This window comes from Mesitornis unicolor, unplaced genomic scaffold (genome assembly GCF_000695765.1).
Source record: "Mesitornis unicolor isolate BGI_N332 unplaced genomic scaffold, ASM69576v1 scaffold20998, whole genome shotgun sequence".
NCBI classification, from domain to species: domain Eukaryota; kingdom Metazoa; phylum Chordata; class Aves; order Mesitornithiformes; family Mesitornithidae; genus Mesitornis; species Mesitornis unicolor.
The window spans coordinates 2689-26520 of NW_010202793.1; the positions used below are offsets into that span (position 1 = coordinate 2689).

General features: G+C 36.9%; 1 protein-coding gene across 1 annotated transcript; it reads right to left on the reverse strand.

Moving 5' to 3' along the window:
• Window positions 1–463: 463 nt before the first annotated feature.
• Window positions 464–17933, reverse strand: LOC104545380 (isoprenoid synthase domain-containing protein-like; the record flags this gene model as incomplete). The annotated part of the gene is made up of 2 exons (XM_010190511.1): window positions 17661–17933; window positions 464–613 (listed from the first exon to the last, which is right to left on the reverse strand). Coding segments are annotated over exons 1-2 (375 nt in total), but the record flags the coding sequence as incomplete, so codon positions are not given.
• Between the last annotated feature and the right edge of the window lie 5899 nt (window positions 17934–23832).

Genomic DNA, 23832 nt, shown 5'->3' on the forward strand with positions numbered 1-23832 from the left:
ACTTACTTACCTAGATGCGTCAAGTTAATATTATCCCAATATTTTAGAACAGCCTTTATCTCATCATATTACTATATTACAACACTATTACATTGTGCATCCAAAATTCTCTGATACTTTCAGTCAACAATACGTTCTTCATACATATCTAACTTTAAACACATTAATCCACTTACTTAAGTAATCTATTTAATGTACAATAAGAATTAAAGCAAATCTGTCTTTCCAGTCATTTAGATCCCTGACCCGCTCTTGTATTTGGCAGTTCAATAACCAAAAAACTTGAGTAGATTTGAATGACAAAGCATTTTCATCAAAAGACTACAGAGAAGTAATACACATACAGTTCGACGTGATCTGAAACAGATGCTGAATCTCTGTTTTTGAAATCATAGAACTAAAGTTATCTTTTTTTTTAACTAATGTAAATGGAAAACAGTCTTCAAAAGTCTTAAAGTCTTACCTGTTGGTATGCTTCACAGATTATATCAAACAAGAAAGCCTGAGGCATTTCACTCGCTCTGTACCTGGCACGTTCCAATGAGTGGTCTAAACAACCATCTGCAGCAGAGGCAATAACAGTAGAAACTAGGGGACAGATTGCTCCTGCTGCCTGCAGAACAAAACACAGAGAGGCCTAAACATTATTAATATTCATCAACATCAGATAGCTGCAGTCAAAAAAGTATGAGCTTTAAAATACATTTTCTACTTACTTATCTTTTATATGTCTCATAATGTATAAGTAATACTCCTTGGTCTGTACTAGAGCTTTAACACAAATATAGCAACAGAAGACTGTTCATAAATATAGCAAAGAAGATGCATCACCAGCCACTTATCAAATGCTCACATGAGCTTATATGAAATGAAAGGCAATTGGGACAAGAGCTGTCCGTACAACAACGAATAAAAGGATGCAATGGCAGAACATTCCTTATCAAGTCACAGTGCAAAAAGCACACTAATAACACTAACCACTAAGAATGGCATCCTTACACTACAGTGTTTATTATCTATTTTTAATAATAAAAATAATAATTGATGCCTTTCCAAAAAATTTGGAATTATCCAACATCTTAAATCAGTATACCCAGAAAGTCACTCCCAATGGTGAATTCTGACACTTTTCACTGCAGCCACAGATCTTCTGAGGTCCAGTGAGCTTTGACACAGTAAAAAATAGGTCTCTTATTACATAAAGTAAGAGCACTGCTAATGGTGATTTCATTTATGTTCTGTTGGTAAATCCCACTCTCATACATGAGTCCCGTGCATTCTTAGAAGATTTCTGACCCCAGATAAGCATACATGGCAGAATGAGAGACCAAAAGTGAACCCAAAGTTTTTTCCTCTCAGAAGAGAAAGAACCAACCCCCTTTCACACTACTAAACAGTTAAACAAAGAAGAACGCAAGCAGCGTGTTGAGCACTTTATGAACTCTAAAATACAGCTCCTTTCATTGTTTTACAGAGTGAGGACAGAGATATGAACCAATTTCTCATGCCCAAAAAGTTCTGATATGCATGAGCTACTGGGGCAGGGAGAAGGGGGAGACAAGATTCAAAAGATTCATATGACAGAGAAACCTCTGAACCACTTTCTCAAAATCTGAAAAGCATTTTTTCTTTCTAATACGTGGGAAAAGATACCTATACAAAACACTACATGGAGCAAAACACCATTATCCAAAGACAAAACATGGTACAGAAAGGTCAGTGAGAACTATGAAATCACAGAACTGTCTGTAAAGGATCTGGAGAAGTCATCCAGTCCATCTCTCTGTCCTAGGCAGGATCAATTTTAAATCTGTCATAGAAAGGACAAACTGACAAAACTAAGTATCACTCTAATTTTAGTAACGGGTCAATGTATTAAATGAAGAGTGAGGAAAAGCTGTGCACAAACAGAAGTAGAGAGACTAATTTATCTGCAACTTGTCCCCTCTCTTTTTCCTATGATTCCAGGACACAGATTATTACCTCTATATCCCAGCTGCTGGCCATTTGGACTATGTTATTTTGCTCTACCATTGTATTTTAATTGGTCACGCACACACACAAAAAAATTATAAAATTAGAAGGTCATGGCAAAAGAGACAGGGCAGGATGCTAGCCGCAGCTTTTCTGTTATTAGTTAAGTCTTTTTTTTTTTTTTTTCCCCTGACACAGCTACCATTCCAGAAAGCCAGTTAGAAAAAGGGGATTTCTTGGGCTGATCCAATATTTTACTAGTTTTTAACAATCATGTCACGTTACATTTTAAGCACGGAATAGGCCAAGAGAATACAATGTGACTTGCATAACCAAATCTCACAGTGAAACACGCACTCCGAGGAACAAAAAACCAATCTGCAACTCTAAATAAAATTTAAATACTCAAAATTATATTCTTAAAAGAGCTCTGAAACACATTGTTTTCTTGACATCTGGTTTATTGCACAATAAAAATTCATGAATGTCTGTGTCTGTATCTTTGTGACAATACTGAACCACATCTGCTCTGCTGAGGTCTAGCTCTTCCAGAAGATTCAGGAAGATCTAATTTCTAATAAATCCAAACACGTCATTTTTTTTTAGCCCCCCCATTAACTTCTCAAGTAATTGAAAGCTTCAGGACACCAAAAATTTAACAAATAGCATTTTTCAAACAACACAACTTTTGCTTTACATTACCCCAGAACTGAGTTCAGTGAGGCAGGCTGAGAGTTTCTCACTGCCTATCTTCTGTTTCCATGTGAAACCACAAGTTGGGTGCACTAAGATGTCTTCTGCACCAAGCCCACTCAAACTATACCTGACACTGACGGGAAATGTGAAAAATAAGATTTATGGCTGTCCTCTCATCATGTGAGAGTGACAGAGCACTGGAACAGGCTGCCCAGAGAGGTGGTGGAGTCTCCTTCTCTGGAGACATTCAAAACCCGCCTGGACGCCTTCCTGTGCAACCTCATCTAGGTGTTCCTGCTCCGGCAGGGGGATTGGACTAGATGATCTTTTGAGGTCCCTTCCAATCCCTAACGTTCTGTGATTCTGTGGTTCTGTGATTCTGTGAGGGAGAGAAATTCTAACTATGTATGTAGTAACAGGGTAAGTGGCATCCACTTGATTTTAAAAATCAGCTTTTATTCCAAATAAAAGGATTACAGTCCATGACTGCTCCATACTCTAAAGGCAGAATGCAGAGCTCTAGTACTTACTAAAGCCAGGAAGTTTCTACTGCACAGAAAACCTTCATATGATGAGCAGCTGGAGTCCAAAAGCTGTGAATCCATGAGCTGGAGTGTAGTTGCTTAGGTGGAAAACTGAGTTGAAAGCTTAAAATCTCGAGACAAGACACAGAAACTGGTTGGTTGTTTTGCTCAGTACTGGCTCACCTTTCTGCAGGACCTTTCTCTGTTTCAGCACATAGAGGCTCCCTCAGTCAGATGATGTGACCCAACACAGAGCTGAGTTTACCACCTCAGTGACACAGGAACTACATTAGTGCCTAAGGCCACCTTCAGACTGGGTGAAACTGGGATCAACCAAAGGAAAATGCTGGGTTGTATTGTAGCCCCGCACTGTTTTCATATGGGACAAGAGAGCCGAGTCCCTAACACAGGAAATCTCACATGTGCAGTACTTCTGGCAACATTCTCTAGCTGGCATACGCCAATGCAGCTGCCAAATCCAAGCTGGCTTTCACCAGCATGAGTTTCTGCTTCCAAAATTGGCTCATGGGTATCTTCACTCATGGTGTAAACATGTTTGGCACATAAAACCAGAACAAATCAGCTGTGAATTTTGTTCTCATTTATATGCCAAAGAGGGGCACAGTTTCAGATGTATGGCTCACACTGTCGCATTTCCTTCTGGTTAGCACAGGCGTCCTCCCTACTCAGCACAAAGCCCTTTCTGAATCCCACTCCTAGCAGTCTTGCAATGAACTGAACAGGGAATTTAGGTACTTAAGACAAGGCTACAGACTAGATTTTTTAGTTCAAAAACTTAAATATCAGGGCACAGTAGGGCCAATAATACATTAAGGTACTACTGGATCTAAAGGGGCTTTTGCCCCTGATGACTGTGGGGTGTAAGTGAAGAACACAATCATCTAGCCAGTCTACATCTATTCAGTTGCAACACTAAATATTTTATTCTTTGCAAGGAATTTCTATGTTGTTTTTCTGGTTATAAATCAGTAACAACTATTTTCATATTAGTAACAAGTGTATACTGAGTGTCAGGTATTTGAATTTTATTTGTTCTAATTTGAGAAGCTTTGACTTGCTATTTATGTCAGGAATGTACAGGTATTTGGCCCAGCTCTAAGGCAAGAGGTTCAGACATGAATTTAAAAAAATAATAAAACAAAGAAAATCTGTCCTCATATAAGACTGCAAGTACTTGTTGATGTCACTATAGTTTTACAGATCTTTTTTACACATCTAATCAGCCTACCACGAAATACAAATCCTGCAAATCTAAAGCAAGTGCCTGAGTCTTATACTAACATTTCCCTACCACCCAGAGTCTTCATCTTCCAATTTCTAATAATTTTTACCCAGATCTCAAGTAGATTTGCTTTAGGAATCATACACAAAATGCACCATATACCCTTCCTGAATGTGAAGTTGATAATTAATGAATAGTTAAACTAAATTTCTTTAAATGCCCACTTTACAGCCCTCAAGCCACTTCAAAGACAGTCAAGCACGAGTTTTGGTGAACCTGGTATGTCCCGGAAATGCATGCACTTCTTTCCTTGTTTTTGCCTATTTTGTTTAATAAATTGGTTAAGTTATCAACATATCAATGTATTTTCAATTGATTCAAGCCATACACCTTACCACTAAACAGTAACACAATATAGTTCTTATTTTATTATACTTTTATTCTGACAAGAAATTGTTTAGATGTGTATATTCAGTGACTACGTAACCAGGGTGTGTTTTAAGATCAGACAACACAGTCAGCTCAAGGAGAGTAAAATCCAAGCAGTACTGATGACAACTTTTATTTCAAAATGAAGTATGAATGATTAGGCCACAGAAGCCTACGCACAGCAGAGGAATCTGCCTAACGCAATGCGGTATATTCATAAAACCTGAAAACCCTCATTTTATTAAAAACAAACAAAAAACCCAACAAAACAAACCCAAGGAGAACCCATTAAAATTTCCAAAAGGATTACTGAGGGGCAATGTAGCTTATATCACAAGTCAGAAATCATCCAGGTTGCAAATACCCCCAGTGCACCATGCATTATTCAGCCAAGACCAACACTCCACATCTAGAACACAACGTACCAAGAACAAGTTAGCAAAGAGCCAGAAGTTCCAAAAGAGCACGAAAATCAACATACTCAGATCACTGATCTGGTAATTTCTGGTATCCAGACTTGAAACAGAAAAATGGTAACTAGCTGCAAAGCTCAACACGTTGAATGATATGGACTTGAAACCGAAAAAAAAAATTTGCAGTGGTACAAAAGCCTTACAAAAAAAATACCACAACTACAATTCCTTTTGTTTTACAACAGTGTGGTAACAAGCTCAGACAACCACAGATCCTGCAGGCTGACATGTTAAAAATAAATAAAAAGCTGTGTCTTTGACATGCCCCTGTCCCCAGGAGGCTCCAAGTACTAATGCAGGTCCACAAAGTTCACTTACACAGCCAATTTGCAACCCTGAACTTCACGTGAGTGGGAATCACAGCCTAAAATTGTAAAGAGTCCAGTCCTAAATGAGCAGAATCTCCTACCCCTCTAGCAGGACTCCCTTTCACTTCTTAATGACACCAGCAATACTTTTCTTCTCCACTCAAAGCCTCTGTCTCCCCTGAAATTAATTTTCCCTATGCTTTCTATCCTCTTAGCTGCCAAGTAGCAGTAGGTAAATGTACACTTTATATTTCAATCATCCTAACTGCATTAGATTCAATGTTTTAAAATTACTTAGGAATAGACCTGACGTCTAACACATTCACAGTTTATGAGTACTATCTTTAAAATAACATTCCTATTATCATGTTTTTATGTTTTCTCAGCATTTGTATATGTTCATTTTAATTCTTTAAGCAGTTTTCAACTCTGACAGGCAAAATAGTACTGAACTAAGACTCCCAAATGATTTAGTCACCCTGACATACAGAAAATGAACTTGTCTTGCATGCAGGTATACTGGAAATAAAAATACATTAGAAATATATTTACATCACTTCAAAGCTGCTGACATCTTTGAAACTGTATGCTGGAGACTGTGGGGCTAGTCACACATAGTAGGACAAATACATTCGTCCTAGAACTCCATTAAAGTCAATTTGGTAAATATACAAACAACTTTATCTTGCTTTTCCATGAAGACAAGGATTGCATTAGGACACTGTTCAACTACATAACAATAACAACTGGTGTTAATCTAGACAAGCCAGGTATCTATCAGTTTACAAACATGTCCTGGAATGTTTTTTATTAGGTGAAAGATTATTTATATGTTACCAAACACTACCATCTCCTAGGGATTTCAGTCTTAATTAGGTCTGGCTATGAACCAGTGAAAAAAGCTCAGAATAACTATAATTAATTTCTTCTAATTTTATTCCATTGAACAGTTACCACATGTTACTACAGAGGAAGTATTATTTCACACAAATCAAACTACTTGCCATGACGGGCATTCACAGCCACCTACAATATGAAAAAATACAAGAATAAACAGAGTATCTGTGATGCATGAAACAGGTAGAAACACGCATTTCTATTCAGACATCTGCACTCAAGCTAATTGTATCTATAGTAATCAACATGCTTCAGCCGCACTCAGTAATTAACATTTAAGTTGGAAGAATTGTCTCTACTGAAAGATTTCTTATTTCAAATTTATCAAGCAATCTTCAAAGCAAAATTCAAAAACACCATTATAAGATTAAAATATTTCACATATTTAAGAGGATGTTCTTTTCAAATCTTTTATATTGTGAATCTGAAGGGGCAAGTATCTAATAAAACAAAGTCATACAACTATCTTTGTAAAGCCCTTGAAGAATTTCTTCCAATGCATTCAAGGTATTGCATTGAAATATCACATCCTTTTTTTTTTTCTTTTCATTTTCTGCATTATGTACCCAGGTGTTGTCAAGGGCTACATTTTATCTTCCATATAATCAGAAGTTGTAATCTATCAGAAGATTTATGATTCCACTGGAAGACTTGGAGTATTTCCCCCTCTAACCTACAGAGATCCTAGCAAAGCAATTCTGTTTGGATGGAAAAGATCGGGGCACAGACAAAGTAGGGACACAAACTCTAACCTACCACTCCTACACAGAAGTACAGCTGATAACTACAATTTGGCTCCATGTGCAAAGTTTTCTGAATGTAGATGTGAAGACACATTCAAGCCCAAACTAGTCAAACTTCCAAATGAACTGATTCAAGCCTGCACATAGTCCACAGAGTTCATAACCTTATTCTGCACCCACAGCCTACCTACTTGAACAGCATGGCAAGGCAGCAGCCTGGCTGCACGTGTTCAACTCAAACCTGTCACCATCTGCCCCTATAACTGACCAAACCTGTCACTATAAACCCCATAACATAAAGACCCCTCCGAACCAACACCTCAGCTGCACAGTTCTCCAAGGATCAGACACGGAATGCAGACAGGACTACAGGACAACCAAGATGACCCAGTAAAGAGTAGCACACCACAATAAAGGTAGAGGTACCCTCGATATCCTGAAGAAACACCAATTTGAGTCCAGGGCACATCATACTTTCACCAACACTCACATAGACTCACTCTACCATAGACACAAGTCGTGTGGCAGCGCTATGGTGGGGACAGGATTCCTTCTACCTGTTCCTTCTACCAACAAACAGGTACAATCCACAGCCTGCGCTGTCTATCCATTAGAGACGAAGGCTGAATAAAAAAAGCTTACCTTCCCTCTGCCAGGTATTTTCCTTTTTGTAAAACAAGAAAAATAATTCTTATACCTTATTTTGAATTTTCCTGGGGCAAAAAAACCCCAAAATTCATAGATATCACGAGTACATCATCTTTGATTCTCATTACTGAGACACTCACTAAAATTTCTCCTATGTAGGCAGTATCACCAACAATCCAGTTCCAGCTATCTTGACATATTTGTACTGGCAGCTTTTAATTGTCCAAGGACAACACTGGTTGAAATGTTAAACAAGCTTGGTGTAACGCAGATATTAAACCTAATCATCAGCCAGACAAAAAGAAGGTTAATTAGAACAGATGTAAGAAGTTTTGAACACTATGAAAAAAGACTTGGATGCTAAGCTTCACCTAATTTCCTTAAAGTCTGTTTACCCAGCTGGCTAGGAGCAACAGCCAAACTCACTAAAACTGGGCACGTGTTCACCTTAAACCAACACCAGGAAGGAAGAAGTTATAATTGTGTTTATTTCTAGCTACAAAAGAGGGGATGTTTAATCGGAAATTTAATACATACTTTGATCCAATGTTAATGAGCTGACACTACGTTGTACATGGAACGGACTTCAAAGACATGGGATGCCTTAAACAAATGTAATGCATATTTATGACACTGTTTAAGAAAAAGAAAACATTTCTCCTAATGAGGTCACCTTTATCAGAACATATTAGATCAAGATATGTCAGAGTCCCAATTAGCTATAGCAAACTAAAGAAGATTACCGATAAAAGAAACTGATGCTCACAAGTTCAGACTGCACAGGTTCTTTTCCATTTTACATAATTTCTGTTCTTTTATATTTAAAGCATTTACATCTAGAATGTCAGTAAATACATTTTAATCTGATAATGTGCTAAATTCTAAATGTTATTTTGCGGGAAAAGTAAGATTTCTCAAAGAAGATCAGAAAGACTCCCCTCAAAAAAACAGGACGACAGGAATACGCAACTGAAAACATACATACATACATATATGTGTGTGTGTGTGTGTATATATCTATATATAAGGTGGAGGAAGAAAGTAGAACTAGGCATATCACAGGCTGCATTTTTTCAGCGCACAGCCCTGAAAACAAGCTCAAGAACAAACTTAAAGTGGAAAACAAGCAAAACTAAGAACGCACGCATGTGCTACGAAAAAGCAAGGAGCAGTACTGCAAACAGCTACCATACAACTAATTCATGTGAATATTTGATTTATATTAAAGTTGGCTTTTTTTAAAAAGCAGATTAAAAATAAGTCTTAAGAATATGTGAATTACGTTGCTTTTGTATCGTGAATTGCTGTCATAAATCAGATTAATTATTTTTAATACAATAAAGAAGACAATTACGAAAGTTAGGAGGATTAAATCAATATATACATTTAAATGGTGTCATACAAATTATACAGCAGTTCTTCTGGTGCATTCCTTATCTGTGCATTCCATGCAAGAAATTCAAGAATGGTCAAGGAAGTTTGTGTTTTCTGTAAATACAACAGTACTGTATAATGAATGAAACACATTTTATCCTATTATTAGCCAAATAAGGTCTTATTGCGTTAGTCAACATATTCAGCTAATTTTTGTCACAGTGCAGTAACTGATGATGATTAACACCACGTTCTCATTTATTAAGGTTTCGTTTTCTTCTTGATAGATTTCTGAAGTACTTTGAAGTTTGTAAAATATCTGCATAACTTTACCAAAGATCCATACTAAGTATATGATCCAGACCACACATAGCATCCCCTGCCTAAAGAGCAGCACATGCTGGTACAGTGCTTCCAAGACTTGCTTACGACACATTTAATCTTTTCATTTGTCAGCAACAGTTATATATTATACACAATTATGATGGATTTTATAACATGTAAAATTCAGTCTAAAGCAATTTAAACATTCCAAAGCAAATCACATGGCTAGTTTTCACTATTTTTAGAAATACTTGAAAGTATACTTACAGCTTTAAAATTTGGCATTCATTCAACATAAGATGACAATAGATGAACAACCAGCACTTTCTCATCCTAAATAGTACTACACTGCAAAAATTAAGCAGAATACTTGCTATAAAAATTAATGAATCATGAAAACAATAATTTTTGCCTCTATAACTGAGAATATTTTACTTTGACTGCATAGTATTATCTTGCGTTAATAAGTAATGAAGCACATCTTAAAGTCAGCAAGACATCCTTCATACCCTAATTATTGATTAACACTGCAAAAAGTTATCAGTGAGAGTGCACTGTACCACAAAGGATTTTGTATATTACAGTGATTACAAAGAGAAGTTAACATTTGTATTCAATGGAGTAGAAATCTCAAAGCTACTGCCATAGGAGCTACAATTACAGTTAAAAAGTTGTATTTTATCTCCAGAAAGTCTACACCATTACAAAATCAACAATATCATGATGCAATGGCTACTGCATATCATTAAACACATGACTTGCATCATATCGTGAAGGAAGAAGAAAAAGAATCTTGAGGTGTTGTAGGACGACTTTTGCACAACTTAATCAGCCAAATGCAAATCTGCAATGTTTAATTAATAACTCCTTCTCACACATGCTGCCCTGAGAAACCAAAAGCACAGGCGCTGCAGTTTGTGGTCATGCAGTTCCTTAAGCAACTCTGTGCCTGCTGATCCAATTTGCTCAGCTGCTTCTCTCAGAACTGCTTGTGTCCTCTCCTTGCAGGAAACCTTGCATCCCAGCTTCCTCCTCTTACAGCCCATTAGATTCAAAATTTCAAGTCATATCTTATATGAGCTTCATCTAAGACCTTCTCTGTTACTAAGGGCCTTGTAAAATGAGTCATTATACCTTACCAGATGAGTTTGGCTCAAATATTGACTTCAATACACGTATGTATTAATTTGAAACCTGATGAAATCTCTCCTACATGCTCCAATGCTCCTCAGGGCAGTTTTAGTTCTATCTGTACCACAACTCACTTACCTTCTTGGAAACTGGAGGATAAGCACAGAACCAGTCCAGCAAACCATTACAGCACATGAAACAGGCCAAGTTGGCTTTCAGAAGCTCCACCTAACCTGCAGGGCTGGTGTTGTCCTTGCCACAACCACCCAGATCACAGTCAGCCAAAATGCAGCTGGGGATTATTTCTGGATGAAAACCCCGATTTCTTTTCAGTGCAGTATTTGGTGAAAAAGGGAAACACTCAGAGAAGTGTGCATGCCTAATTCTTAGTCAGACAGATATGTCTAAGACTGTCGTCCAGATTTTCCTGTGTAGAAGTGGCTAGAATGATCCAAGGCCTTTATTCAGCTCCTCACACATGCTGGACAAGCTGAAATTTCCCTTATTTTAAGGAACTATTCTTTACTCCTTAGATCTGCTGCAGGAAGGAGGAATCCAAGTGACTAAATAGATGCATCCTTGGTAGTGGCTGCTTCATTTTCCAAAGTCATAGTTTTGTCAGATGAAGCACACAGATTTTAATCAGCCTCAAATCAACAGCAGCACTGCATGTGTAGTTCCTCTAAATTTAAAGGAGACATTTTATAAACATTACATAAAAGTGACATCAGCAACCACTTAAGTATAGGAAGCTATCCTCAAAATTTATTTCCAGGACAACCTAATCTTACCTAAAAATAAAAATGTAAGGTAAAAATTACTGTATGTGTAGACTTCCACAAGCTAAAAAATGTGGGACTAAGTCACCTTTTTGAAAAGGATTAAATACTAGTTGTGTTAGGCACAGCTGGCTCTGTTAGTACAACACAGAAATGCTGCAAAGGAGAAAGGGAGACCATAATTTATGTTTCTGCCTATGATTTATGTATTTCAGTTGGTTGACTTGCATTCTTCCTAATGAATGCAATTAATCACCTAAATCACTTAAATTGGGACTAGGAAGTGACAGCTGTTTCTCCTGTTACCAGTGCTTTCCTACAACCAAACACTACATCTTGTTAGGACAAAGACTTCAAGTATTTGCTAACAATAGATTAGTTCTCCATTCAACACAGAAAACAATAAATGACTTGGTTGAGAAGGTTATAACTTTTTGTGGGACCAATAATGCCAAAAGCTATGGAAACACCAGTATGTTTCTGATAGTTATCCATTATTATAGAGTTTAAAAAAGGAATAATGCATTGTATAACTATTTTCCATACAGCAGCAAAACCACACTTGATTTCTTCATGCACTGAGAAATGCTTCAGGGCTACTGAAAAGATTCTGATCTTCACAATAATGTTAGCTCTTCAAATGTTGTCTTCTAAAATTGCTATGTAACACACCTACAATTCATTAAGATCTATTTTTATGTTGATGTAAGTCAAGAGTCTCCTACAGAACTTATTCCATCAGTGGAATAAAAACCAGGTCAAGACGGTAATGTGTCTGCATAAGCGCCTGATAGGACAGCAGGAGACCCCAAGTATCGAGCATACAGTGAAAGGAGAACCTCTCAGAACACAGGCACAGGAGAACTTCAGTTTACCCAGTGTATAAATACAAATCAAAAATGTCTGTTATTGATGTGGCCTTTACATCTGGCTAAATCAGACTTTGAGTATAACAAAGGACAAAAATCACGTGTAAAATATTCCATATATGGCAAAAACAGAGGAGCTAACAAGAAAACAAAGATGCAAGTGCTTCTAAGAGAAAAAGGACAAAGAGAGAACAGAGGGAGCAGAACTGCTCCAGTATTGCCATTCCCCACACCACACCAGATTAGCCTGTTTGTCCACCCAAGTAACTCCTTCACCTTCAGTAGAGAAAAAGGGGTGTTTTTTGTTTTACTACCCACTATATTTTGCTAATGCAATTTAACAATCACACATAAAGCATTTTATTTTCCTGTGTATCTGGGTGAAAGAGTAGCACTTGTATGGATGCATATTTTCTGTTCCAGCCTCCTGATAGAGTAAGACTGATGACCACAGCACTGAGTCTGAGTAAACTCAAGAGACAAGAACAGACTGAGCATAATATGTAGCGATTTTGGTCTGGGGGTATTATTTTCACTGATTGTGTATGTGAAGAAGAGTCCATGAGACTGAGTAGCACTGTACATCTGTATAGCACTGCATGCTTTGTTCAGATCCTTGCTAAAGCCAAGAATAAAGCAACAAGGCTGGACAGTGTTCTGGTTTACTGGGACAGAATTTTAAAGTCAGTTTTCTGTTGAGGAAAACTGCAGTTTTGTAAGGACGACACCACACTATTTCATGGGAACAAAGTCAATAAAAAATTTGTTATAGTTTTTCAGCTAGCCCTGGTATGCAGGTTACCACAGTGATCAAGGTTTTTGACAGTCTTGAGAAACCAGGTGTAGATGTTAGGAGGAGCAAAAGCCAGGGCAGATGATCCAGGCTGACCAATTAATAATTATTCTATACCATAAGTGTCACACTCACTGTAAATTGGGGAGTTTGCTGGGGACAGCCTTCTCTCTTCCTCCCTCTTCCATGGCTGACATCTCAAGAGGGACTCTTTACCATACTGAGGCCTACTCAGGCCTACTCCCCCTGCACGTGTAACTCTGTGTATTTCATATAATATTATTAGGCTTTATTACTTTTATTAAATATATTTCTATTTTAACCCACAAATCTCCTTTCCTTTTCCCCAGGTGGGGAGGAGGCATAGGGTAATAGAGCAACTGTATAAACCATAAGAGACAGCTTCCAGAAACCAGTTTTTAAGAATGCCATTTTGATTCAGGTCTTTCAAAAAAATAAACTGTACTTTCAAATCTAGTTTATGTTAACTACAGAAAGAGTTTCAACCATATGTGTCTTTTTTTTTTTAACTCTCAACAGCAGAAAAGGCAAGTTACAGCCTTCCTGATTTTCTTTTCTTATAAGCATTTTTGTTATGTTGTTTAAAACACAATGTTAGGAATCAGATATTGCTAGAAGCTTTGGACTGATGCCTTCTGAAGCTTCCACTTTTCCCAATTTTTACTAGCAATAAAGATTTCATTTCTAGAAACATGTAATCTTAATTACAAAATTACCCCAGAAACATAAATGGAATTTAATTGGTTACAAAGTAATATTTTCATATAATCAAGGGATTGTTTGGGAGGATTTAAGGCATAATTTATTAGTTCTGGATAAGGTACACATTTTGATCCCTACAGGCAAATAACAGACTGATTAGTAAGCGTAATAAAGCAGGTTTTTTGTCTGACAATTGGCAGAAGTGCAATAGTTCCCTTGATCAATTGTCATTTTAAAGAACATTAAAGCTTCTCACAATTATGCTATCTATATGGTATGCAGATGAACAACAATACAGCATAAACCCTATTACACCAGTGACTTAATATTATGTTTCTGCCAGGTTTTGTACCTTTCTACATAATGCAAAAGGAAGTCATTACTTTTTGTACTGAAAGATTGACGAATTCACTCCCTTTCAGATATGCAAAGAATTTGACTATCAGAAGAAGTAAAGATCAAATCTTGTCTTGATCAATTTTTTTCTGATATTGAAAACCATGCATGTGAGTTTTGGAGAAGTCTTAGCTTTTCAGTCATTGAGTTCTTCAGAATTTTGTAGTTGTCAAGTAAAGGCAACCACCTCTCTCTGGCAGGAAGCTTTTCCAATCTGTTACATAAAGTCCTTCTCATATTTCTCAATTCAATTACTTTTTCAGTTAACATCAGTAGCTGACAGCTTTTGGAGACCAGTTCTCCGATGGCCCAGCCTCACTGAATTCAGTGGTTCTAAGTCAACACAGGAAGCCACCACAGAGTCAATAAATACCACACACATTTCAGACACGCATTATACAATGGAAAAGACTATGACAAAGGTATAAGATCACCTTTTTGAGATCAAATGATATTTCAGTGATCTAGGTAAGGAAATATTTACCAGTCAGAAGTTCAGAGGAACGTGAATACACTGCCCTGAGAAGGTCAATGGAGACTGTCTTGGTTCCCTACCGTTTTACTGAAAATGTCTTACACCCAATTAAAAAGAAAACCAGGAAAAAATATTACATTAAGATCGAGAAAAAAGTTAAAAATATTACACACAAATATGATCTATCATAACATGCAAAGACACCTAAACACATACACATTCAGAAAACAATTATTCTTATTTCAACTCAATATCAGTACAATTAACCCCATTCTTCTATTGGGTTGGTCAAAAAGTAATCACATTTTTAAATAGATGGACATACATATCTTGAAATGTAACTAACTGCATTTTAAACCACGAATTCATTATGTAACTTGACAGCTGACAGTTCAAGCTTGCTTTAGAAAAGGAAAGTGCATTATTTCATTAATTATTTGGCATTGATTTCAAAATGGAAAATCAAAAGGAACATTTTAGTCAGATTTTACTGTATTACTTCTGAGAAGGAAAAAAACACTGTGCAAGCTCATAAAAAGTTGTGATGTGTATGGTGAAGACCCCTTAAAATTACAGAAGTGTCAGAATTTGTTTGCTAAATTTCAGTCCAGAGATTTTGACGTTAAAGATTCACCTCGCTCAGGAAGGCCAGTCGAAGTTGACAACAAAATAAAGGCACTGATCGAATTCAATTAGCATTTAACGACAAAAGATTACTGATAACATATCGAAATTGAGTGTTTAAAACAACTTTGACAAGTTAGGAAGCTAAATATTTAGGTACCATACGGGCTCAAAGACATTCAGTTCACTAAGCAGATTGACATCTGCGATTCTCTCTTGAAACATGAAGAAAATTATCCATTTTTTAAATGTATGATAACAGGCAAAGAAAAATGGATCATCTACAATAATGACGAATGAAAAAGATTGTGGAGCATGCATGATAAACCAGCTCAAAGCACTTAAAAACAGATCTCCAAAGGAAGGTGATGCTGTCAGTCTGGTGGGATTTCAGAGGTATTGTGTATTTTGCATTGGTTTCAAGGAACCAAACCATTAATTTGGATTTGTACTGTTGTCACCTGGAGAAATTAAATGATGCCATAAAACAGAAGCATCCAGAACTGGTGAATTGCAAAGGTGTTGTGTTTCTCCACTATAATGCTAGACCACATATAAGTCTGGTCACTCATCAAAAACTGCTGCAGCTTGGATGGGATGTGGTACCATATCCACCATATTCACCAGACATGGCACCATCGGACTACCATTTGTTGTGGTCTTCACAAAACACCTTGAGCAGTAAAACCTCCACTGCTGATGGGGATATCAAATCATTCTTGGACCTGTTCTTTGCGGAAAAAGTTAAGAACTTTATTGAGCGCAGAATCATGAAGTTGCCTGAAAGATGGCAAAAGGTAAACGAACAAAATGGACACTATATTGTTTAATACAGTTTGTTTCCCAAGAAAAATTTGCCTTTCATTTACCCAGAAAAAAAAATCATAATTACTTTTTGGCCAGCCCAATACTACTCTCAAAAGGATCTCATTTAAAACAGATTTACAAAGGGAATCTATTTAAAGTCTTTGGCAGAGAATCCATTCTGGAAAGTTATTCTGTGCTATATGAGAAAGGTCAGAAATCTTGTTAAAATTCTAACGGAATTTAAGTTTTAATGACTGGAAAGTTATGTTCTTTATCCCTGAAAATTATACAGCTGAGTTTGTCTTTTATTGCTATTTCTCATTAAGTCAATCTACAAAACTACAGGCCTACTAGCAAGAAGCTCAATATATTTAGATTTCTACCACAATGGTCTGAGATGCCTTACAAAATTTAATTTTCTTAATAAACATTGTAACAAGTCGTACACTGAGCTTTCAAAAAAGGTGGAGGACCTCTAAGGAAATAACACAATTCATTCTTTGGACTCTTTATTCTACTGTCAAAGTTGTGAATCATCTGTCAATTACCTTATCTTTTACCTCATTTCCTGAAAAAGACAAGCAGTGGTTGATTTTCCTAGCTTTCTAATACCCAAACAATCTGCTGTCACTAGTGACTTTTACCTCAGATCATCTTCTTGAAGTAGAGGAACATTCTACTACCTTATTAATGGAGAACTGAAGTACAAGGTAAAGATAGCAATTGTACAAAAAAGCCTGTGGCTAAGTCATGATTTCTTACATCTCTTAGTCAGCCAGTTTATCCACCAGTTTCTCTTGTTGCTATAACATGTCTTTAATAAGTTTACCATCCTATTTGCATGACACAACTTTTTCCAATTTTTCCCCTTCACATATCACTTACTTTCTCAGAAATCTTTCCTGTGAATATCCCCAGTCCTCAGATGCAGTGATGACCAGGAGGACCTCCAACCTATGGCTGGAGGCTTCTTACGTCCCCTTTTTCCCAGCAGTTTGCAATGTTTATAGATTCTAGAAAAATTATCATTAATACAGAGATAGCTTTCTTGCCACTTATTCAGGATTTGCAAAGAATTCTGAGATACAAACACGTGAAGTCTGTGAGTCAACCAATGCAGTACTCTTTGGCTATTATTTGTAATCACTAACTGAACCACAACAGGATTAGGTGAGAATTCTGCATAGAAAGAACAGGTAAATTATCATTATGTAATCTACCTTTCAACTAACAAATTGCTGACTAATTCAATCTCTTACCAAAAGTCTCTATGGCAATAACTATACCCCACAGCAAATAATGCCTGCAGCATTTTAAAATGTCTTCCTCTCCCATCTGACTTCTCTGCATAATAGAGATTCTGAATCTGTTCCACTTAAAAATCAACACATTAATAAAATTGCACAGTTGCATTGCTGTATAGTACATACCCCATGCTCTTGAGCAGCCATAACCACTTTTGAAAGAATATCTTCTTCAACAAACGGCCTCACAGCATCATGGATAATCACTACTTCTGGCTTCTGGAGCTGATGGCTGGAAAATTCATTCTCTACAAATACTTTCAGTCCATTGAAAATTGACCGGTGACGAGTTATTCCACCTTTTACTACAGTAACTTTTTTGTGGCCATATTTTTCAATTATAGATTTCATTGTTTCAATATTCTCAGGAGAGACCACCACAACAACATCGGATATCCAACTTATCCTAGAAGAAATAGTACAAAACAGAGAAATTAGACATGAATGACTAAATAAAAGTACAGATGTCTCCATGAAACAAAGAAATCCGTATCAGAAGAAATTCAAGATGGCTAAATAAAGCACCTCTTAATATACTCAAGCCCATGTTTTAGTGTGTGTGTGTTAGCACCTAGAGACCAAGTTACATGAGAAGATCTCTACCAATACACGGATGTCAACCAAAGTCACTGGAAATCTGGGAAGGGACTTGCTTCCAACAACCAGTTTGCAAAGGAAAAAAATACCCAACCCAAAAACCAACAACAACAACAAACCAAACTAAAAGGCACCTTCTGATATCCCTTTGAAAAGTCTTCAAAACATTTCTTACTCCAGCCTCATCCCTAGCTTCAAACGTAACTTCTAAATCAATCAGCTACAGCTTGTTATTTCAGCATTGTCTAAATTCAGTCTTCCATAAATTGGTAAATCCTGGGACCTGGAATACTCCATGTTCTGCTCTGCAGTAGACTGTGTACAAATACATACGAGGATCAAGAAAAAGTCTGAAACAAAGATCACTATCAAGAGAGGCATGAGCAGTAATTGACAGATTTCTAACGAATCAGTATCTGTGACACTTGAATACTGACAGGAAACATACTGGTAGTTCGCAAAAAAAAACATGTTTACCTGTACACATATTTATATCAACATGAACGTTTCTACTTTAGGAAGCTAGTACAGTGTAAAAACATTGCTATGCTAGGTAAAATTACCATAATATGCAAAGCATACTTTTAGACAACTTCAAGCTTCCACTGTTGGTATCAGCCTAGCTCCACAATTGAGGGGTGCTGTGGGGGGGAGAATGATCTGCAAAGTTAAAACCAGTCATAACTGAAGTTAGGCTGAAGTCATACTTGTGTCTAAGGGCCTAGAAATACAAATTTTAGCCACATGTGGCATACTATACCTCAAAATAACAGAAATATCATAATTCAAATCTAGCTATTTGAGTGTCTTATTTCTTAAATGCTATGTAGAGAGCATAAAAAAGGATTTAAAATTCTTTTATTTCCTTTCTGTGTCTCCACTGATGACAAGAAGGTTTTTCAGCCTGACAGAGAAGAAACTTATCAGTTGAGCAATGATTAAAAAAACAATTTACTATTTACTGTAGTAAAATTACTCGTGTAGCCTGTACATCCACCTAGGAAGGGAGAGAGACAAGTACGGTATATTCTCTCAATTATAACTAGTAATGCTATTACAACAAATTTTGCAGACACTAGGTGGACTAAATACTTCCAGTTAGAAAAATAAGAGTAAGAAATTTACAGTTCAGAAATATACAGCCTCAAGCTATTGGTTTCTGCAATAATACATGAGAAGACATTGCCTAGGAACTATGCTTACGCCAAAAGTGAAGTAATTTGTTATACATCCACTCCCCCAGAGCTATGTGAAACAACAGAGCATCTTCCACCTTCTGCATTTTTTTTAATTAAAACTCCATAAAAAGTTATTTCAATGAATTTTAAAATAACTATTAAAATAAAGTGCTATTAGAATTCTTCAAAAGAAAATTATTTGTCCTTATGCTTATTGTATTACTAACAAAGGCAGAAAATACAGCCAAACCAACATATTCTCAACATTTTTTAAGTCTTGAAGTTGTTCAAACGTAAAATCTGATGTCATATGGTTTCAAGTTTCATTTGAACTTGTCACTCAACACAGGTTCATCAAAAGGTTTTCAAATCTCAAATGAGTCCTGGCACAGTCTTACATTAAGCCACAAAACTTAGCACCTCTGCATGACTTGAACTCAGAACTAGGCCAAACTAGTTGCATTCATCTCAGTTCTCCTTTTGGCTATTGAGAGTCAGACATTTAAATAAACCAAAATTCAAGAAGAGCTATTTCACACTGAACAAGAATAAGAACTCTGTACTTTTATTTGCAGAAAGACTATAGCTTTGCACAGTTCCTGGAAACAATGGACAGTCTGCACATTCACTGGTGACTGTGTACGAAGAGCACTGACATTTCCCATTCTGGAGTCAAACCAAACAGATGATGAGGCAATTGAGTGGTACACAGCATATTCTGAGAAGAAGGGAAGAGAACAGAAGTATTGGCCAGCCTGTGATAAATCTCTGCTCAGGGCGGGTGGAATGGCTCAAGGCCTCCAGTGGTACAATACACCGAAAAGTGACAGGATGCGGTCACAGCTCCACCCTGTGTCTGGATAAACACATTTATAAACTTGAGTGTGTCCTCCTTAAACTCACTCTGGACGAATGATGTATAATTAGAGCTGGGATTTAGAGATGCAATCTATTCATATAAGACTATAAAGATTGATTAGATGCAAGAACAGCTTAGGCTTTGAAGCCTAACATGTCCCATCAAAACTGATTTATAAAACTCATGAAAAGTGCTAATTCAGTAAAGTATGCAACAAATTCTCACAAATGAGAACTGTGTGCCACACAGGTGCTTACTCTTTTCAAGATCTGCTTATGGAAATGTTGCAAAGTGTTTCACTGAAGTAGAAAGACATCAGTATACACTCAATCTGGCAGTAAATGGATCCTTTTTTCCCCTCCTTCAATTTGTCACACCCTTTCCTTGAGAAAGATTTCATACTAAATAATAAGAAGCTCAAGATCTGCTCAAAACCAGTTTAAAAATAGGAAACACCTTTTCCATTTCGTAACTGGAATATAAAAACAAGATAATGCAAGCTTCAGAAAAAAATCAGCACAAGGCATAAAAAAAGATCAGGACGTACGCACACTCAGTTTCTTGCAACTCTTACCCTGACCAGTAACAACCTATTTAACATACAACCTACTGAAACTGGCAGTTCTGTCCGCAAAACAAGGCCAGAAACAGGCAGTCACTACTGAGATGGCTTTAGTAGCATAAGATACGATCTTTCACTGCCACAGAAGCTCTATAGAGGAACAAGATAAATCACTGGATTACTTTTGCTGATCTTATTATTCAAGCACCAAATGAGAAAAAGATCTGTCAAGAACAAAATGCATTTGCAGAATGCAAGCATAACTTCCTTTTACTCCATAATAGCTTTGCGATGACTTTACTGATATATGAAAAAAAAAATTAATACATATGTCTCTCTTACACTACAAAAACAGAAGCAGGCAGGTTTTAAGTCTGAAAAGTTTCACAGGTACATTAAAGAAGCTTTGAGGATCGTATCTACAGAAGCCATCCATTTTTTCCTGAAAGATGATGTTCCTTATTAGTCAGACAAGATAACAAAGAAACCTTCATAAAGTCAAAGCAATTAGATTCTTTACTATGATTATTTTTAGCTCATTAGCAACTTTAAGAATTAGCTAATGATAACTGGACAAAAATAACTTATCATTGTAGATACATTTAACAAAAGTGTAACTGTGTGACCTGTAGAGCCACTGAACCTGCATCAGCCAACATGTAAAAACACTTGGTAAATAAACTACACAAAACACTTCTGAAGAGGCGATTCTCTGGAAGCTTCCCCTAGGTGATGTTTTTTTGATACCAGACTCCCTGTTTTAATAGGCTACATTACAGTAAACAAAGCTGTCTGAAACCTTTATAGACATTTTGTATTCTATTAGTAAATATATTAACTCTGCTTTCCTCTTTCATAACTTTCAAGAACAGATGACATATACGCATAGCAAGAATAGCAGCAGCTTATTTGCCGCACAATCAACTTTTACCTTAGCCTTTTTTCCCCTCTCTATAGCTTTAGTCAAATACGTGCACACATGTGCACAGAGCTGAGATTCCTCCCGCCTCAGAAAAGGAATTGGAAAGGCTCTATTATAAACAAACAAACAAAAAAGAAAATTAAAGAAGAACCCTACTAGTCTGTACAAAAGCAAAAGAAGGAATGCCACTGTAGTTCTGTTGAACTTGATGCAAAAGCCTTGCATAGGTCAACAAAAGCAGAAACAAACAGTGGGAAAAACCAAACATTCAAATTCTTTAACACCCTAATTTTACCCCCAAGGTAGGACCTGACCTTCCCATCATCACCATTGCACTGGCAGTAAGAAACAATCAGCTCTCCTCACCCTATTTTTTTCCTCACCTCCCCTTCCTAAGGGCATCATCTTTGACTACTATTGGCAGGCCAATGTCCTACATGCTGTCATCCTATGCAACAGGATGCACTGCTTATTCATTCATGTCTGCTCTTGTCTTGTCTGCCAGTTTTTCCACACCAATATTTAAGATTCTCACTACTTTCAGCTGAATAGAGTAAAACCCTTTTCTCCTGATTTTTAAAAAGCACATGCAAAGCAGCTGCAAATTCTTGATTTGCTCATTTATTTCTGCCTATATGTTGCTATGTTTTTTCCAGAACAAAAAAGTTCAAAAATAGCTGCAGTAGCTGAGATAACCAGTTCAATATAAGTTATTGGAGGCTAATAAGTTAATGTTTCATTCAGCAGGTTTCATTCAGGACATCAGAAGATATCATTAAGCTAAACACTGAAAATCTGTCACTTCTGGGTGACAGATTATGTGACAAACTACAGTTCCTCAATATTACATTTTTGCACATACATTCACACAAAGTGAGAACAAGGTACCTCTTTTGCAGTTTCAGAGTCAAAAGTAAGTGTTGAGATTAAAATGAAAGCCATTCCAAGCTTTAGAGTACATCTGCTCCCAACTCCTATACATATACATACCAGCCAGCACACCAGTTCAATGCAGAGACAGCAGAAAGCTCTGCCTGCAAGAGTACTGGCACCAGTTATTGCACTCCTTAAGCAAAAAGCACTAGGTTGTTACCAGCACAATCAACTTTGGATCACGCACCTGGTTGGACCGTACAATTATAGTTCAAACTTCTGATTTTTTGCAGCTTTAAGACATAAATATAATACTGCTGTTCAAAGAACTGTGTTTTCCCCATAGCTTACTGGCAGCAATTTTTTTTTTTTCATTAATAATGTTTTATTTTCCTATGGATATAATTTCCTTCCTAAACCTCATTCTGTTCTCTTTTCCAGGTCTCCAATACAGTGAGTCAGGATATTATTCTTCCCTGTAGATTCCCATTACATTTTGGCAGAAACTACAGCTGTAACAAGCTTTGGATTGGAGGTTTTGCTACTGATGCGTTTAGCTTTGTCACTGGCTACTATTGAAAATTAAATAAAGAAAACAAGTAGTAATTCCTTCATAAAGTAACAAGTGACCTGAGGGAAGCCTCTCTGGGTGGGAATGGAGTAGTCGTCCCAGTTTTTATGTTATAAAAGTTTCCATGAATTAAGAACTTCAGGAGACATTGGCAGTTCCATTTACTTTCCCCATCCTCCACTCCTCCCCATCCACTTTCTCTAAAATCTCAAGGTTTGTTTTTCTACAAGTTACTGCAAAACATCCAGAACACATCTGACACTACTCGAACCTGCAGTGTTTCAAGTGACACTAGATACAAGACTTACATTATGTTAACATTTGACAATAATATATTAACTGTCAGTCACATGCCTAGAACTCAACAATCTTAATGAAAAGGAAAAACCTGATTGCTAAGATATCCCATTACTTAAATTCTTTGCTCTAATGTAAATAAAACTACGTGAGCTATCAGCTTCTAGCCCAATAACTGTATCTTAAACAAAGCTAAGAGCACATTTAAGCTTGCTACTGAGACAGGGAAGTCCACCATGGACTTTGATGGCAAGGCATAATGTAGCACTGCAGACCACTGAGTTTGTCCTGATATGAAGAGATCTTTCTCTGAGGCCTCTGGACAATATCAGGACCATCTCCAATGGCTATAGCAGAACAGATCATTTTTCCAAGGTCTCTGGATAGTATAACAACTACCTCCAATGGCTGTGGTAGGTTTGCAGCTCACCAAACCAGC